Raw genomic sequence first — 20,164 nt, forward strand, 5'->3', positions numbered from 1 at the left:
AAGGGGAAGTAATCAAGGTAATGATGAAGTCCAAGTGTGCATTACAATGGGGTGCAGGTGTGCTTAATGATGGTTGCCAGGTGTGCGTAATGTGGGTTGCCAGGACCGGTGGTTAGTAGACCGGCAAAGTCGAGCGCCGGAGAGAGGGAACGGGAGTAGGCGTGACACACTCAACGGACAGTTTATTAGGTACACACATCTAGTACCGGGTTGGACCCCTCTGCCTCCAGAACAGCCTGAATTCTTTGGGCATTCTACAAGGTGTCTGAAATGTTCCACAGGGATGTTGGTCCATCCTGGTGCGATGGCATCACGCAGTTGCTGCAGATTGGACAGCAGTACATTCATGCTGCGAACAGCCCGTTCCATCTCATCCCAAATATGCTCTATTAGGTTGAGGTCTGGGGACTGCGCAGGTCACTTAAGTAAACTGAACTCGCTGTCATGTCCCAGGTGATGTTTTTCCACTCTTCAATTGTCCAATGTTGGTGATCACATACCCACTTGAGTCACTTCTTCTTGTTTTTAGCTGATAGGAGTGGAACCCGGTGTGATCGTCTGCTGCAATAGCCCACCCGTGACAAGGATCGACGAGTTGTGCGTTCGAGGTGCCGTTCTGCACACCACTGTTGGATGCGCCATTACTTGCTTGTTTGTGGCCCGCCTGTTACCTTGCACGATTCTTGCCATTCTCGAACAGCCCGTTCCATCTCATCCCAAATATGCTCTACACGATTCTTGCCATTCTGCGAACAGCCCGTTCCATCTCATCCCAAATATGCTCTATTAGGTTGAGGTCTGGGGACTGCGCAGGTCACTTAAGTAAACTGAACTCGCTGTCATGTCCCAGGTGATGTTTTTCCACTCTTCAATTGTCCAATGTTGGTGATCACATACCCACTTGAGTCACTTCTTCTTGTTTTTAGCTGATAGGAGTGGAACCCGGTGTGATCGTCTGCTGCAATAGCCCACCCGTGACAAGGATCGACGAGTTGTGCGTTCGAGGTGCCGTTCTGCACACCACTGTTGGATGCGCCATTACTTGCTTGTTTGTGGCCCGCCTGTTAGCTTGCACGATTCTTGCCATTCTCCTTCGACCTCTCTCATCAATTAGCTGGTTTCGCCCACAGGACTTTCGCTGACTGGATGTTTTTTGTTTGTCGCACCATTCTCTGTAAACCCTTTTAGTGTAAGAGCACTTTTGTGCGTGAAAAGCCCAGGAGGGAGGACGTTTCTGAGATACTGGATCCGGCGCGCCTGGCAACAACGATCATACCATGCTCAAAGTCTCTTAGGTCACTTGTTTTGCCCATTCTAACATTCAATTGAACAGTAACTGAATGCCTCAATGCCTGTTTGCCAGCTTTATATAGCAAGCCACGACCATGTGACTCACTGTCTATAGTAGCGATCAATTTTCATGAATGGGGTAGTGTACCCAAAACTGTCCGGTGAGTGTATGTTCAAACATTATTACATTTGAAATGAAAATGCAAATATCCATTTAAAATCCATGAATGCATCTTTATTGTTTTCACAAAATAAATGCCTTGACGTAAGTCACGTAATCTAATTATGTCGTCATCAATCTCCTCACCTGTTATTGTAGTCTGTGTGAGTGGACTCCACTCAATACACAGGGCGGGGCAGAGGGCAACAAAGCAAAGTTGAACCACAGATAATCAGGTGCAGTAGTAGGGTAGGGTAGGGCGCTATGCAATAGCAACATAGATTGCAGACAGAGGCAGGTGCAAAATCCATGAAATTGAAATACCAGATTATAATTGTTCTGTGATAAATCCTTTATAATGCCTTGTTTTATGGGACATATTGGCTACCTCATTCCATTTTCCACAGATAGGGAGGATAGGTTGGGTAGCTCCCCTAGGCAGTAGCTCATACTGCCTGAGCTGAGTTCCCTCTTGCAGTTGCTTCTTCCATGCACTCATCCCTGCCTTTGGGTTATCACAATTGGCACATCATTTCTCGTATTAGGCAGAAAGAAGGGGACTTTCCTGTTACCGTCAGTCCCCACCCCCTCACCATATCTCTCTTTCTCCCCCTCCCTTTCTCAGCAGTGGCTCACCTCACCTTGTTCCCATGGCAATGTTGAGCTCAGGCAATCCTAATATCTGAGACCTAGTGAAGAGTGCACGAAATCCCTGAGTAAAACCGGTTCTGCCTGCTGAGACAAAAGATTGACATACAGAAAGTTAGAAGGAGAGGAGTGACAAATAAACTACCTGTTGTGCCATTCATCTTACACCAAAAACACCTTTAGAATGACTAATCTATGTCTATTGACACTTATGAAAGATTAGTTTGGCATAGGAAAATGATGAGTAACTTACTCCACAACAAAGTCTGAAAGGATGTCTATACGTCCCTGACAGATAGGGAAGGGACTTTTTCCATTCACTTTATACATTTAAAATTCTCATGGGACTGTGGCAGGCTGATAGAGGGATATTGGCCCTCCTGTAGCTCAGTTGGTAGAGTATGGTGCTTGCAACACAAGGGTTGTGGGTTCGATTCCCACGGGGGGCCAGTATGAAAAATGTATGCACTCACTAATTGTAAGTCGCTCTGGATAAGAGTGTCTGCTAAGTGACTAAAATGTCAATTGGATAACACACAAAAAAAAAAAAAAAAAAAAATGAACCTCAGTCGAAACTTTATCTGCAGTGAGGTAGTCCATGTCACTCAAGGCGCATTCCATTGACTGAGAGGTGTTTTCACCAAACGACATACCCTGCATATTCTACCGAACACGTAGTAGACTTAAACAAGGATCTGCTTATGTTTGAGACTAAATGTTATTGAAACTGGGAAATACTCTGCTGTGCTTCAACGAAACGATCGTACAGTTAAACAAAATATTATAGGAACACTGGGAGAATGGATCGCGCACAACGAAAGTCTGATGTATCTGCTTTACAATGGGTGTGACATCTTGAAGGTAAATCATTTTTGATTAAAAAAAATACGACTTATTTGTTTTTAATAACTTCTTTGTTTGTTCGTGACCGGAATTGTCATAGGTTTTCTGACAGGAAAGTCCCCTAATTGGGATTTAATTACCATAATAAAAAAGGCTATCAAAAAGTTGAGTAAAATAATTCTGTGTCACCCATTTCTGTTTTTGACACTCATTTGGGTTTCAATGATATAAAGACCAGCAAAATGTGTCGGTGCAATTATTGCACATTATGCAATGATCGCGTTTTTGATTCTGAAAAACATAAAAAATACCTACTTTAAAAACATAGGCTAGTTATAAAAAAACGTTCTGAGAATTACAGTATTGCTAAGCATGAGAAGTATATTATACTAATTTATAAACAATTCTCCTACCTATTTTAGTGAGTTCGACATGGCGTGCTGGAAATGGTGCCGTCGGACCTGCGTTTGTTGCCTGGACGATGAAGAGAGGAGGACCATCGCTATTGACAAGGAGATTCAGAGGATTCTCCGACAGCAGAAGAAGAGAGAACGCAAAGAAATCAAAGTTCTTTTACTCGGTCAGTAGCTCCATCTTCTCTCTTCCGACTTGAAATACATTAGGCTATGTTTATTATAGCATATACACAAGGGCCATTGTTCATTGCTGCCATTACAAAAAAAAGGGTTTTCTTCCTTCACTCTTAGGTTTAATAACGTATTGTTATTGAATAACGACAGACCAAAAGCCATATGAAATGTAAGCCTTCTGAAAGTGTCCAGAATGGGCAATGACTTCGACTTTTCATCCATTTAAACCAACAATGAGAACAAAAAAATGATTCATTCAACAAAAACAAAGATCTTTGAGAAAGAGGCAAAGCCAAAAAAAAACATTCATATTTTGAGAAACATGCAATGCCATTTATTATTTGAGGACACCTGGACTGGGAGTGTAAAATAAACTTAGTGGGTGAGGAATGCATGAGGTATACACCTCTCTAAGTCTAGGGCCTATTTTATGTAATTACTAAGGAAAGACAAATATGTTAAGCATGTGTTGACATGTTAACATTTGAAGAATGAGAGAGATGGGGTCATGAAATACTTACAAAGTAGGCTACTCTGTGAAATAAAAACTCAATCATTTGATGAAAGGGAAATCAAAGGCGGTAAAATGTTTTGAGATTTTTGGTTCCAATGGATGATCTCTGTATGTGTAGTTCCCACCGTAAAGCATACAGGAGGAGGTGTTATGGTGTGGGGATGCTTTGCTGGTGACACTGTCTGTGAATTCAAGGCACACTTAACCAGCATGGCTACCACAGCATTCTGCAGTGATACGCCATCCCATCTGGTTTGGGCTTAGTGGGACTATCTTTTGTTTTTCAACACGACAATGACCCAACACACCTCCAGGCTGTGTAAGGGATATTTTACCAAGAAGGAGAGTGATGGAGTGCTGCATCAGATGACCTGGCCTCAACCCAATTGAGATGGTTTGGGATGAGAAGGACGGCAGAGTGAAGGAAAAGTGTGCTCAGCATATGTGGGAACTCCTTCAAGACTGTTGGAAAAGCATTCCAGGTGAAGCTGTTTGAGAGAATGCCAAGAGTGTGCAAAGCTGTCATCAAGGCAAAGGGTGGCTATTTGATTTATTTAACACTTGTTACTATGTTACATGATTCCATATGTGTTATTTCATAGTTTTGATGTCTTCACTATTATTCTACAATGTAGAAAATTGTAAAAATATAGAAAAACCCTTGAATGAGTAGGTGTGTCCAAACTTTTGACTGGTACTGTAGCTCAGCTTGGATGTCGGCCCACCACCTCAAGCTCATCCTCGACAAGACGGAGCTGCTCTTCCTCCCAGGAGTAGATGTGTCATAACCAATTAATTACAATAAACTATCATCCTGACTTGACAGTGGCAAACCTGTCAACTTCCTGAAAGCTTTACTTTATGGTTAACTATGCATTACTCTCAGGCTTCTACCTGAGGACTGTATCCTCTAATAGCAGGTTTGTCACTAGGCAGATGGCTGGTATCGCTTGAAAGCATGTGTGAGGTTTTGATGAGTTGCCGAATGCGAATGTTAATTGTGTAATGATGTCTCTGACTCTTCAGCGGATCAACACTTATTGTAACATTGCATCTCCTCTGGGCTATGTGTCCTCAGGCACAGGGGAGAGTGGGAAAACCACCTTCATCAGACAGATGAGGATCATCCATGGAAGTGGCTTCTCTGAGGAGGAAAGACGGGACTTCACCAAGCTCATCTACCAGAACATCTTCACGGCTGTGAAAGCTATGACCCAGGCCATGACCACCCTCAGACTGCCCTATGCCTACCCAGAGAATGAGGTCAGGGTCTGGTGGCATACCGTACATACTGTTCAATCAAACTGACCTTTAACCATTAGTGAAAGGCACCCTCTGTAGCATCTATTTACAAAACACATTATACACAAAACACATTATACACATGCTGTTTCTGTGTTTTTGATTTGAGAGGCTTTCACTGATTTTTCTTTGACGCCTGTGGATCAGACATTAAAACCAATTAAAGCCCCTCTATCTACCCTCAGATGAATGCCAGGTGTGTGCAGGATGTGGACACAGTGCAGGTCACCCAGCTGGACCGTGGCTATGTGGACGCCATCTGCCGTCTCTGGGCCGACCCAGGCCTCCGTGTCTGCTACAGCCGCCGCAGCGAGTATCAGCTGCTGGACTCCACAGAGTAGTGAGTTCTCTCTCTCTCTCTCTCTCTCTCTCTCTCTCTCTCTCTCTCTCTCTCTCTCTCTCTCTCTCTCTCTCTCTCTCTCTCTCTCTCTCTCTCTCTCTCTCTCTCTCTCTCTCTCTCTCTCTCTCTCTCTCTCTCTGTCTCTTTGTCTCTGGCTCTCTCTCTGTCTGTGTGTGTGTGTGTGGGACATATTTACTAAGCATTTGCAAAGATTGCACCTGTTTTTTCAGTAGATGTTTTTTGCTTCCTTGGTAAAATGTAAGTATGTAAATATAAACTTGTATACTTGAATAATCAAAAACAATTAAATATAAATGTAAGTTTCATTTACAACACAGTGTCCTTCATTGTACACTGTCCTTATCAACTGCAGAATCCATAATGTCCATTGGAGGGGGCTAGTTGACAAATAAATACACATCAAGATCTCAGCCATGTTGAAATGACATTTCCACAAACAACCATCTTGTCAGGCACCATTCATTTGATTTCATGTTATAAAATACACAGCCACAATGCAGATTGTTTCTCACTCTCCACCCATTCTTGAAAGCTACCCGATAGTAAAGTTTAGTTTCCTTTTAGAATGAATTTGCTAATTAAGTTGAAATGGAATACATTGATACAGACAAAGTCAACAAGTTGACATCAGAGTAGCTAATGCATCACATTATGAGAAAATGAATGGAAAGGACTCATCTCAATCACTGCAATACTGTTGGACTGCCATGTGTTCCTGATGTATCTGTCCGTACCTGTCCTCTCTCTCCTTCTCTCTGATCTCTCAGTATTTACTCAGCTAGCTCTGCGTCATTATAGCAGCATAATAAGAAACATGCACATAGTCAGTCAACATCCAATTAATGACAGGGTGTATCAACAAAAGCCATGAAAACAATCATCCCAACACAGTGGTAAAGACTCCATGTCCCTTTGTCTAATTTCCAAGCTCAATTCGAAACTAAATTTGTGTTGATTGTTGTTGTATACAGTTAATATTACATGTCTCATGTACAGAACATGACAGATAGAATGAACTTGCGACCACCATTGTCATTACCACGGGAAATATAATTATATCACATTTTTCTCTCACTCTCTCTCTTTCTCTCACTGTTTTTTGCTCTCTCTTTTTACCTCTCTCTCTCTTTCTGTCTTTCTGTCCTTTTCAGTTACATGACCAATCTGGACCGCATATCTGCCCCAGACTACATCCCCACAGCTCAGGACGTGCTGCGGGTTCGATTCCCCACCACCGGCATCCATGACTACTCCTTCACCGTGAAAACCATCACACTCAGGTGGCCAGACTCTCACTCATATCACTCAGACCACTCACCCTGGACTCACCCAGATGTCAAGGGAACTAATGGAACACCATAGCTGCTGATGAAATTGTGGACTACATAGAGCTGGGAAATATAGACAAAAAGTCATATGACGATATATTGACCCATTTTGCTCAATAATGATAAATCCAATGGTAAATATATACAGTGCATTCAGAAAGTATTCAGACCCCTTGACTTTTTCCACATTTTGTTACGTTACAGCCTTATTCTAAAATGGATTACATTGTTTTTTCCCACATCAATCTACACACAATACCCCATAAAGACAAAGCAAAAACAGGTTTTTAGAAATGTTTGCAAATGTATATATATATATATATTTTTTTTATTTTTTTTATCACATTTACATAAGTATTCAGACCCTTTACTCAGTACTTTGTTGAAGCACCTTTGGCAGCGATTACAGCCTTGAGTCTTCTTGGGTATGACGCTACAAGCTTGGCACACCTATATTTGGGGAGTTTCTCCCGTTCTTCTCTGCAGATCCTCTGAAGCTCTTTCAGGTTGGATGGGGAGCATCGCTGCACAGCTATTTTCAGGTCTCTCCAGTGATTTTCAGGTCTCTCTTCAGCTCTCTCCTCGTCTGACCATGTGTTCTCGCATACCCCAAGAGCATCTGGTCAGCGGGGTGGTGGCACAGGAATCCTCATCTCTCCCAAGTGGACATTCTCTCTTTTTCCCCTGACCCATCTGTCTATCTCCTCATTTGAATTCCATGCTGTCACAGTCACTAGCCCATTCAAGCTTAACATCCTTGTCATTTATAGCCCTCCATGAACTCTCCCTTGGAGAGTTCATCAATGAGCTTGACGCCTTGATAAGTTCCTTTCCTGAGGATGGCTCACCCCTCACAGTTCTGGGTGACTTTAACCTCCCTACGTCTACCTTTGACTCATTTCTCTCTGCCTCCTTCTTTCCACTCCTCTCCTCTTTTGACCTCACCCTCTCACCGTCCCCCCCTACTCACAAGGCAGGCAATACGCTTGACCTCATCTTTACTAGATGCTGTTCTTCTACTAATCTCACTGCAACTCCCCTCCATGTCTCCGACCACTACTTTGTATCCTTTTCTCTCTCGCTCTCCTCCAACACTACTCACTCTGCCCCTACTCAGATGGTAATGCGCCGTCACAACCTTCGCTCTCTCCCGCTACTCTCTCCTCTTCCATCCTATCATCTCTTCCCTCTGCTCAATCCTTCTCCCTCCAATCTCCTGATTCTGCCTCCTCAACCCTCCTCTCCTCCCTTTCTGCATCCTTTGACTCTCTATGTCCCCTATCCTCCCGGCCGGCTCGGTCCTCCCCTCCTGCTCCGTGGCTTGACGACGCATTGCGAGCTCACAGAACAGGGCTCCGGGCAGCCGAGCGGAAATGGAGGAAAACTAGACTCCCTGCGGACCTGGCATCTTTTCACTCCCTCCTCTCTACATTTTCTTCCTCTGTTTCTGCTGCTAAAGCCACTTTCTACCACTCTAAATTCCAAGCATCTGCCTCTAACCCTAGGAAGCTCTTTGCCACCTTCTCCTCCCTGCTGAATCCTCCTCCTCCTCCCCCTCCCTCCTCCCTCTCTGTGGATGACTTCGTCAACCATTTTGAAAAGAAGGTTGACGACATCCGATCCTCGTTTGTTAAGTCAAATGACACTGCTGGTCCTGCTCACACTGCCCTACCCTATGCTTTGACTTCTTTCTCCCCTCTCTCTCCAGATGAAATCTTGCGACTTGTGACGGCCGGCCGCCCAACAACCTGCCCGCTTGACCCTATCCCCTCCTCTCTTCTCCAGACCATCTCCGTTGACCTTCTCCCTTACCTCACCTCGCTCATCAACTCATCCTTGACCACTGGCTATGTCCCTTCCGTCTTCAAGAGAGCGAGAGTTGCACCCCTTCTCAAAAAACCTACACTCGATCCCTCCGATGTCAACAACTACAGACCAGTATCCCTTCTTTCTTTTCTCTCCAAAACTCTTGAGCGTGCCGTCTTTAGCCAACTCTCTTGCTATCTCTCTCAGAATGACCTTCTTGATCCAAACCAGTCAGGTTTCAAGACTGGTCATTCAACTGAGACTGCTCTTCTCTGTGTCACGGAGGCTCTCCGCACTGCTAAAGCTAACTCTCTCTCCTCTGTTCTTGTCCTTCTAGACCTGTCTGCTGCCTTTGATACTGTTAACCATCAGATCCTCCTCTCCACCCTCTCCGAGTTGGGCATCTCTGGCGCGGCTCACTCTTGGATTGCGTCCTACCTGACCGGTCGCTCCTACCAATTGGCGTGGCGAGAATCTGTCTCCGCACCACGTGCTCTCACCACTGGTGTCCCCCAGGGCTCAGTTCTAGGCCCTCTCCTATTCTCTCTATACACCAAGTCACTTGGCTCTGTCATATCCTCACATGGCCTCTGCTATCATTGCTACGCAGACGACACACAACTAATCTTCTCCTTTCCCCCTTCTGATAACCAGGTGGCAAATCGCATCTCTGCATGTCTGGCAGACATATCAGTGTGGATGACGGATCACCACCTCAAGCTGAACCTCGGCAAGACGGAGCTGCTCTTCCTCCCGGGGAAGGACTGCCCGTTCCATGATCTCGCCATCATGGTTGACAACTCCGTTGTGTCCTCCTCCCAGAGTGCAAAGAGCCTTGGCGTGACCCTGGACAACACCCTGTCGTTCTCCGCTAACATCAAGGCGGTGACCCGATCCTGTAGGTTCATGCTCTACAACATTCGGAGAGTACGACCCTGCCTTACACAGGAAGCGGCACAGGTCCTAATCCAGGCACTTGTCATCTCCCGTCTGGATTACTGCAACTCGCTGTTGGCTGGACTCCCTGCCTGTGCCATTAAACCCCTACAACTCATCCAGAATGCCGCAGCCCGTCTGGTGTTCAACCTTCCCAAGTTCTCTCACGTCACCCCGCTCCTCCGCACACTCCACTGGCTTCCAGTTGAAGCTCGCATCTGCTACAAGACCATGGTGCTTGCCTACGGAGCTATGAGGGGAACGGCACCTCCGTACCTTCAGGCTCTGATCAGTCCCTACACCCAAACGAGGGCATTGCGTTCATCCACCTCTGGCCTGCTGGCCCCCCTACCTCTGCGGAAGCACAGTTCCTGCTCAGCCCAGTCAAAACTGTTCCCTGCTCTGGCACCCCAATGGTGGAACAAGCTCCCTCACGACGCCAGGACAGCGGAGTCACTCACCACCTTCCGGAGACACTTGAAACCCCACCTCTTTAAGGAATACCTGGGATAGGATCAAGTAATCCTTCTACCCCCCCTTACCCCACCCCCAAAATTTTTTAAATAAATAAAATTTAAATAAACATATTGTCAAGTGGTTATCCCACTGGCTATAAGGTGAATGCACCAATTTGTAAGCCGCTCTGGATAAGAGCGTCTGCTAAATGACGTAAATGTAAAAATGTAAATGTGATGTTCGATCGGGTTCAAGTCCAGGCTCTGGCTGGGCCACTCAAGGACATTCAGAGACTTGTCCCGAAGCCACTCCTGCGTTGTCTTGGCTGTGTGCTTAGGGTCATTGTCCTGTTGGAAGGTGAACCTCTGGAGCAGGTTTTCATCAAGGATCTCTCTGTACTTTGCTCCGTTCATCTTTCCCTCGATCCTGACTAGTCTTCCAGTCCCTGCCGCTGAAAAACATCCCCACAGCATGATGCTGCCACCACCATGCTTCACCGTAGGGATGGTGCCAGGTTTCCTCCAGACGTGACACTTGGCATTCAGGCCAAAGAGTTCAATCTTGGTTTCATCAGACCAGAGAATCTTGTTTCTCATGGTCTGAGAGTCCTTTAGATGCCTTTTGGCAAACTCCAAGCGGGCTGTCGTGCCTTTTACTGAGGAGTGGCTTCCGTCTGGCCACTCTACCATAAAGGCCTGATTGGTGGAGTGCTGCAGAGATGGTTGTCCTTCTGGAAGGTTCTCCCATCTCGACAGAGGAACTCTGGAGCTCTGTCAGAGTGACCATCGGGTTCTTGGTCACCTCCCTGACCAAGACCCTTCTCCCCTGATTGCTCAGTTTGGCTGGGCGGCCAGCTCTAGGAATGAGTCTTGGTGGTTCCAAACTACTTCCATTTAAGAATGATGTAGGCCACTGTGTTCTTGGGGACCTTCAATGCTGCATAAATTTTTTGGTACCCTTCCCCAGATCTGTGCCTCGACACAATCCTGTCTCGGAGCTCTATGGACAATTCCTTCGACCTCATGACTTGGTTTTTTCTCTGACATGCACTGTCAACTGTGGAACGTTATATAGACAGGTGTGTGCCTTTCCAAATCATGTCCAATCAATTGAATTTACCACAGGTGGACTCCAATCAAGTTGTAGAAACATCTCAAGGATGATCAATGGAAACAGGATGCACCGGAGCTCAATTTCGAGTCTCATAGCATAGGTGCTGAATACTTATGCAAATAAGGTATTTCCGTTTTTGTTATTTTTTATGCAAAAATGTCTAAACACCTGTTTTCACTTTATTATGGGGTATTGTCTGTAGATTAATTAGGATTTTTAAAATGTTATCAATTTTAGAACAAGGCTGTAACATAACAAAATGTGGAAAAAGTGAAGGTGCCTGAATACTTTCCGAATGCACTGTAAATAGATATTTTTTTAAAGCACAGTTACTTTCCATAAGTTGCATGGCTCTAGACTTACCACTAAGAAGTAAGAAAATAAAGAAGTGTTCTATTTTATGTTCAGGGAATGCATGGTTGCTATTCTGATGTGCAACATGTCAAAATAGCATCCAGAATGATGCGATTTGCTTGCATCTTTTTAGTGCATATTGGCCTATAGGCTATAGCCTATTCTACATAATTAACCACCTGATGAAGTGGGAACTCAAAACACCTTAGCTAAATAGCTAATTCTGAATATGAAATTGTTGCTAGCCTTGTAATTGATGTAGCCTTTATAGGCTACTTGATCTATTCACTGCCACAAATGCAGCATATTCCGTTTGTAAAGTGCTATAATTTCCTCAATATTGAGAGTTGAGAAATAATTGTTATACTCACAGAAAGCGAAGTCTCTCCTCTATTTAACTACATTTAATGTAGTTGTTTTAAAAACAGTGTTTTCCCCCGCAACTACATTGAAATGTTGCTCAACAGTCATATATGCATGTGCTTATCAGAATGCATCTCTCCCTTCACTCTGTGTGCAAAGAGGGGAGTGGAACTGAGAGCCGGCATCGGCAGATAGGGACAGGGCAGATACTTTCATTGCAGGAAGCAGATTAATGCACATTACTGTTTGCCAAATAATGGTTTGAGATCCAAAAAATCTGCAGGAACATTGAATAGCCTAATCACCGAAAATGACGACATAAGCAAGATTGCTTCAGTAAGAGGTGGGCAATGTCGGTGATGGTAATTTTTCGGTTTATCGTCCCAAGTCTAGGACTAGACTATAGGCTCGCTGGCAGAGATATTGTCTGACTCTACCCTAGGTTGCTTTGGACACAGTGGAATTACAATCACATACAATCACTGAGAACTCACTCATTTCTTTTTGTGCCTTTGAACATGTCCATGCAATTGTTTTTTAGGAGACCTTCATATTATTAACATGAAAGGTCCAGCTATCTCCAGGTGTGGTGTTTTTCACTTCCTCTGTTGTGAAAGGTTAGACTGTAATTTGTCTCTGTAATCAGGCAGGCAGGATACAGTGGGATAGAAATGGTAAGGTATCAATTATGGCCTTTTTATAGCCAAATGCTCTTTGAGACTCATTTGCATGAGGACTTGGAAACTGAAACAGGTTTGATATGTGACAGCAGGAGAGAGAAGAGAGGAGTCTCGGTATACACAGGGGGATATGGCAGCCTCTCTCACAGTGTTAGCTACACCTCTATAGAGTACAGACACTCCTAACACTTTAACAACTCTGACCAGCTGCCTCGCCAAGACAAGGCCCCTGCCATGCGTGGCATCACAAACACCTTATTGATAAAAGGGCACAACAGTGTTTGTGTGTGAGATGAAAGATGCTCTAACAGGTGTTTTATCATTTTCTCTCTCTGTCTCTGCCTCTCTCTCTCTCTCTCTCTCCGGGTAGGATTGTGGATGTGGGTGGACAGAAGTCAGAGAGGAGAAAGTGGATCCATTGTTTTCAGGATGTGACGTCCCTCATTTTCCTGGCTTCCCTCAGCGAGTACGACCAGGTCCTGGAGGAGAAAGAGACTGATGTGAGCACCTGTCTGTCTGTATCTGTCGGGCTGACTGGCTTGTCTGTCTGTCTGTCTGTCTGTCTGTCTGTCTGTCTGGCTTGTCTGGCTGTTTGTCTGTCTAGCTTGTCTGTCTGGCCTGTCTGTCTGTCTTTCAGTCAAGTCAGTCAAACAGTCAGTCAGTCTATCTGTCTGTCCGTGTGTGACGTCCTTGGCCTTCAATGTAAGTCAAGGTTTTTCTCTCCAGAGGTTTTTCTGGCCATGGCCAACAGGTCTTACTGTTGCCTATCAAAACCTGCTGCCTTACCGCAATCTCTCCAACCCTCCCTCCTGACCAAGGCTCACTAAGCCGCTTATCTTTCCTGGACACTTTTTAGTCTCCCTCTAAATTCATTAACCCCCATCTCTCCCTCTTCTCCCCCCTCCTCTCCCCCTTCACTCCCTCTCCCCCCTCTCTCCCCCTCTTCCCCCCCAGCAGAAGCGTATGGATGAGAGCTTAGCTTTGTTCTACACCACCATCCACTCCCCTTGGTTCCTCAACACCTCTATCATCCTCTTCCTCAACAAGACAGACATCCTGGCTGATAAGATCCAGGCGTCCGACCTGCAGAAGTACTTCCCAGGGTTCACAGGTAGCTCTACACACACACACAGACACACTCAGATACACATACACACACTCTCACACACACTCTCTCACACACACACACACATCCCCTCACATTGAGCTGGTAGATAATAAGCAGTGTGGATGTAAACTTATCGAGCCACATTCTTTGGTGTTTCATTTTTCTTTCTCAAACCGTTAGAGATGTAGCTAACTGTGCTTCTGGCTGGAATAACAAAGACCTTATTTTAGAAAGTCATTTCAAACCTAGTGATATTTCCATTTCTCAGGGTGAGTTCTCACATGAATACATAACCATGCTGGCTATAGCAAAACCAGTAAACATAATGTTTTTTGAGTACCATTTATTCTTGTTTCAGCAAGGGTTGAATGTGTGATTGTTTTCATATTACTTCCAGGTGTATGGCGTGGGTACATAGTTTATGTTTAATGTGGTCCTGTGTGGATCAGGTGATATCTCAAAGCACCTGTACTAAAGTGGCTAACAATGTGCCTCCACTGATGTGGAAGGAAGGTAGCAGAGCCTCTCTGCCTATACCTCAGCTCCGCTCACCCTCTCCCCCGGCCTGTTGCCCATGGCAACCATAAATACCCTGCTCTTTGCATCATTAAGCTATCACTCCGGGCGTCTGTGGCGGGGGGTTGCGGAGACGTTGTTCTTTCCTTCATAAAGTCTGAAATTATTAGTATAGATTCATTCATATTGGCTGTTCGATGTACAGTTGCCATTTAAATGTTTTGTACTAAATGGTAACATTGTGTGATGGCTGCATTATTACATGAAAATCATTCAATATGTTCTATCTTGGGATTTTATCCTTTGCTTGTAATTTTTGTTTCTAATGGCCTCCCATTTCTCTCTTCCATATTCCCACATCTCCTGACCTTTTCTCTCCCCTCTCTCACTCTCCTCCCTCACTGTGGTTGTCTCCATCTCTTTCCTGCCCCTTGTCCTCCTCACCCCACACATGTAGGAAAGCGACGTGATGCTCAGGATGCTATGAAGTACATCCAGAAGATGTATGAGCAGCAGGCTCACTGCCGGGACAAGAAGGAAGATAGCAAGACGCTGTACCCCCACTTTACCTGCGCCACCGACACCAACAACATCCGCAAGGTGTTCAGTGACGTCAAGGACACGGTGCTCCTCAAGTCCCTCAAGGAGTATGGGGTGATCTGAGGGCCTGGGGACCCGCCTGCCTATGGGGCCACACTCAACCAACAACCACTCAGGGCAGAAGAGACTCTCCCTCCATCCCTCCCTCGCTCACTTTTCTCCTCTCTCTCAATCTCATCTCCAGTGGGGATGCTCTTGGGTCAAACCTTCTTATTACAGGAAGGAATCTCTCCCTGGAGAGCAGAACAAAATGGAGTGACTCCTATGACTCCTGTAACAGTAACCTGTGTTACACACACACACTCTGGTTGGTATTTTACAATGATGTGTGTAAGGGCTTGGAGATTTAGTGGCTCTACCAGTGATTGAAACTGGAATAGAGATGTCATGAAGTGCTGTGTCTCCATTATGTTAGTGATGACTTTAGCAGGTGGAGAGGAGAACTATATAGCCCCTCTATATCCCTAACACGACCCTGTTCATAGAAAATGCCTCTGATCTGGAGATCACTACAGAAGATTTGACTCTATCTGTGTGTTGAATTAACACTACTGTACACGCGTTGTAGCCATTACATAACACATAGCCAGTTCACACCTATGAGAAGTAGCCACCATTGAAGGCTTGTGCAACATTTTGTGTTTGGTTGGTCTTTTAATTGGTTTGCTTGGTTGACACCTGTATATTTTGTCGCTGGGTCTCAGATGTGAGATGTGATGCAGGCGAGAAATGTGGGAGTCGAGGCGTTTACTATGGCGGTGTCAGAAATCACATGATGTCATAATGGGTTCCCCTGACACAGTATGTTATGGAATGCAATGCTGTACTGTACACTGTTAGGATTCTTGGTTTGGTTCTTGGTGGATGCTTTTGTTTAGTCTCTTCCCCTAATGTGCCTGCCTTACGACCAATCACTACCTGCTATACATTGAGTTCATATGGGAACAACAACGCCGGTGAATCTATACATTAACCAACAAATGAGAGTGCTTAAGAGCAGCAGCCAAGTACGGGGTTATTAATAGCTGGCATGCATGCTGCTGTTAAAGCTGAAATGTATTAAAAGATCTCATTAAATTCCTAGGACCCTATTAGGGCTGCTATTAGGTGGCTGAGAGAGGCCAGTTAAAACGAACGCCTGGCATCGTGGGTGGTTCAAGTCTTGCCACTGTCTTATAGCTCTAAAAATCAACAGCAAAAAGTGTGGTTATGATGTAGTTATGATGTGAATGGTGATAGGCTGCAGCCTACGGTAGGGCTTTGATTTGAGCAGTGGAGTTTTATTATCCTCTCTTCGGGCTGGCATCAAAGGTTACACAGCAAAACAAGGATTCAATCATTGTGTCAAGATTATAAACAACAACTCATTATTCATAGTTGGCTTGACCTTTTACCCTGGTCCCCTATCAATATTTATGTTCAGTCAATATTTAGTTTAGCAGGCTCAGGCTGTGCTCAACTTGTTTCAAGTTCAGTAGCATTTTATATTGGATTTTATATTGTTGTAATTTAAGGGATATGGTCTCTATAAATACGAGTGTAATATCCATCTCAATATGTGTGAGTGGAGCAGGATGGAGTCTGTCTGATAATACAGGTATTAATATTCTGACCTGTGTGCATCACTAGAGCAGATGATGAGTGTGTCAGTGGAAAAGGACTTCAAAGTCAGATTAAAACCTCTTCCATTAAATTGAAGTCAGTAATTACAAATTGCAGGCATGGATCATACAATATGCATCTATTTTATCAAGGTTTGAGAATATTGCTTTGCTACAGTCTGAAGAATGTATACAGTATAAGGACTTGAGCTGTGTTTTCAAACTTTTTACTCAAATTGTTTTTTGGTAAAGGACTCTGGTCTGAATGTGCAACTACTGTTTAGCTATATTCCCCTGCAGAACTGAACATAGGCCCTGCTACCTGATGTTATGAATTATTAATTGAGTTCATCTTCTTTTGTTATATTAGACCACCTCATTAACAGCTAGTGTGACAGAAGGTATTGTACTGTATATATTACAGACTAACATAGGGAGAACTCTTATTTGGTGCAAATATTTTGTATAGATTTGGGCAGAATTTGGGGAAATATTTTCTAATTAAAGTGATGTTTTGAAAAATATTCTGTTTATGTTGTGTGTTTGTGTTTTTCTTCAGGCTATGGTACTCGTTGGAAATATACACTTGTGTAAACATGTGTAGTGCTGCATACTGTAGCTTGTCTTGTTGATATACTCTAGCTTCCTGTCACTCAGCACTCCAAGGAGGAGTGGCTTAGCTTGCCTTGCTTTGGCTGCTGTTTTCATCCTCTCTTCTTCAAATAGTCATATAGGATCTTTAACCTGCCGTTTATCATTTCAATAAACCCCTGTGTGTGCTTAAGGTGCGGCCCGAGAGAGAACCTGTAAGGTCAGGTGTGTGGGTTAACAAACAGACAGCTGACTTTGGCAAAATAACTCAGGAACTCAGCCCTGAAAGCCAGCTTGTCTGTTAGTAAAGGAGGAAATTAGCACGTGTTTTTATGTCTTTTACGGCACACACTGATTGTTGACTTCTTCATACCGTAACCGTATCTGATGTTCTTCAATGTCCCATTGATATTATCTGCTTCTCTCGATGGTTGCTTATTTACTGCAATAGTGCAAGTCTGCCACTAAAACAAAAAGTCACCATGGGTGGATAGGCTTATGACTACTTATGTAACACATTTCAGGGTTTTGATTTGTTATTGTAACAATACTATACAATGTCACAACAATACCATGGTAAATAAGCCTGGGGCACAGATACTGTGTCTATGTACACACATAACCAAATAATGTTTCACTATATACAGTGTATTCGGAAAGTATTCAGACCCCTTGACTTTTTCCACATTTTGTTACGGTACAGCCTTATTCTAAAATTGATTAAATAAATACAAATCCTCATTAATCTGCACAAAGTACCCCATATTGACAAAGCAAAAACAGGTTTTTAGAAATGTTTGCAAAAAAAGAAAAAAAGTATAAGAAGTACCTTGTTTACATAAGTATTCAGACCCTTTGCTATGAGACTCGAAATTGAGCTCAGGTGCATCCTGTTTCCATTGATCATCCATGAGATGTTCCTACAACTTGATTGGAGTCCACCTGGGGTAACTTGAATTGATTAGACATGATTTGGAAAGGCACACACCTGTCTATATATGGTCCCACAGTTGACAGTGCATGTCAGAGCAAAAACCAAGCCATGAGGTCGAAGGAATTGTCCGTAGAGCTCAGAGACAGGATTGTGTCGAGGCACAGATCTGGGGAAGGGTACCAGAAAATGTCTGCAGCATTGAAGGTCCCCAAGAACATAGTGGCCTCCATCATTCTTAAATGGAAGAAGTTTGGAACCACCAAGACTCTTCCTAGAGCTGGCTGCCCGGCCAAACTGAGCAATTGGGGGAGAAGGGCCTTGGTCAGGGAGGTGACCAAGAACCCAATGGTCACTCTGACAGTGCTCCAGAGTTCCTCTGTGGAGATGGGAGAACCTTCCAGAAGGACAACCATCTCTGCAGCACTCCACCAATCAGGCCTTTATGGTAGAGTGGCCAGACGGAAGCCACTCCTCAGTAAAAGGCACATGACAGCCCGCTTGGAGTTTGGCAAAAGGCATCTAAAGACTCTCAGACCATGAGAAACAAGATTATCTGGTCTGATGAAATCAAGATTGAACTCTTTGGCCTGAATGCCAAGCGTCTCGTCTGGAGGAAACCTGGCACCATCCCTACTGTGAAGCATGGTGGTGGTAGCACCATGCTGTGGGGATGTTATTCAGTGGCAGGGACTGAGAGTCTAGTCAGGATCGAGGGAAAGATGAACGGAGCAAAGTACAGAGAGATCCTTGATGAAAACCTGCTCCAGAGCACTCAGGACCTCAGACTGGGGCGAAGGTTCACCTTCCAACAGGACAATGACCCTAAGCACACAGCCAAGACAATGCAGGAGTGGCTTCGGGACAAGTCTCTGAATGTCCATGAGTGGCCCAGCCAGAGCCCGGACCGGAACCCGATCGAACAACTCTGGAGAGACCTGAAAATAGCTGTGCAGCGACGCTCCCCATCCTACCTTACAGAGCTTGAGAGGATCTGCAGAGAAGAATGGGAGAAACTCCCCAAATACAGGTGTGCCAAGCTTGTAGCATCATACCCAATAAGGCTTGAGGCTGTAATCGCTACCAAATGTGCTTCAACAAAGTGCTGAGTAAAGGGTCTGAATACTTATGTAATGCTTTTTTATTAATTTTTTGCTTTGTCATTATGGGGTATTGTGTGTAGATAGATGAGGGAAAAAAACTATTTAATCAATTTTAGAATAAGGCTGTAACGTAACAAAATGTGGAAAAAGTCAAGGGGTCTGAAAACTTTCTGAATGCACTGTATACACACAAGCACATCAGAATCAATACATGTAAAACACACACACTCCGGCAGGTGACGGCGCTGTTACAGGATTGCAGGGAATGTGGGCGTGTGATGCAATGTCCCTGGTGACTGCCATTCTCACTCAGACAAGTTGACATTCTTTCCCACGGCTGGGTGCCCGTTGTATGTGTGTGTCATCCTACCAGAGAGTGACAGTGTGTGTGTTTGTGTTTGTGTGTGTGTGTGTGTGTGTCATCCTCTTAGAGAGTGCGACAGACCTATGGCAACCCTGCTGCCTCAGTCTCACAGCCCTATCAGCACCAGAGAGGTCTCGTTACAGCGTCCCATCACTCAAGCCCTGACACACTGCACGGGCTCTCACTCTCAGCCCTCACTCAACATTATAGTGTTCTTCTTCTAGGTTTATTCATTTCCATTTTCTAAACTTTTGATTCCAAAAACACATTTACATTTTTCCAGCATTCTGTCAGGACATTAAGATTGACTAAATGTTATCAGAAAGCTACTGCTTTGATAATACAATGTGTTTTACCTTGTGTATTATGCAGTACTTAGAACTTGAACAGAGAACAGAAATGTTCATAATTAGATTTGTTTATTGACTCCTTTGTTTGAAAGATGTGTAATTATTTCTTTGGAGGTTCATATATCTCCTGCAGTTCTGCTTGCAAATTGATTTCTCATTAAAAAATTGTATTAGTTCATCTTTCATACATTGCCTATAGCAACACTGATTTGAGCTCGATTTTGGTATAATCATGGCTGCCTGTGCTTTGGTGATT

General features: G+C 44.3%; 1 protein-coding gene across 1 annotated transcript; it reads left to right on the top strand.

Annotated features, from left to right (window-relative positions):
- Nucleotides 1-2,701: 2,701 nt before the first annotated feature.
- LOC311130927 (guanine nucleotide-binding protein subunit alpha-14-like) lies at nt 2,702-17,086 on the top strand. Its single transcript, XM_084163739.1, has 8 exons — nt 2,702-2,959; nt 3,364-3,521; nt 5,124-5,308; nt 5,533-5,687; nt 6,860-6,988; nt 13,115-13,244; nt 13,702-13,855; nt 14,826-17,086. Exons 2-8 carry the CDS (start codon nt 3,374-3,376, stop codon nt 15,029-15,031), a joined length of 1,107 nt encoding a protein of 368 aa, XP_084019865.1. The 5' UTR covers nt 2,702-2,959; nt 3,364-3,373; the 3' UTR covers nt 15,032-17,086.
- Nucleotides 17,087-20,164: the final 3,078 nt, after the last annotated feature.

This window comes from Coregonus lavaretus (assembly GCF_964263955.1).
Source record: "Coregonus lavaretus genome assembly, chromosome: 6".
NCBI classification, from domain to species: Eukaryota; Metazoa; Chordata; class Actinopteri; order Salmoniformes; family Salmonidae; genus Coregonus; species Coregonus lavaretus.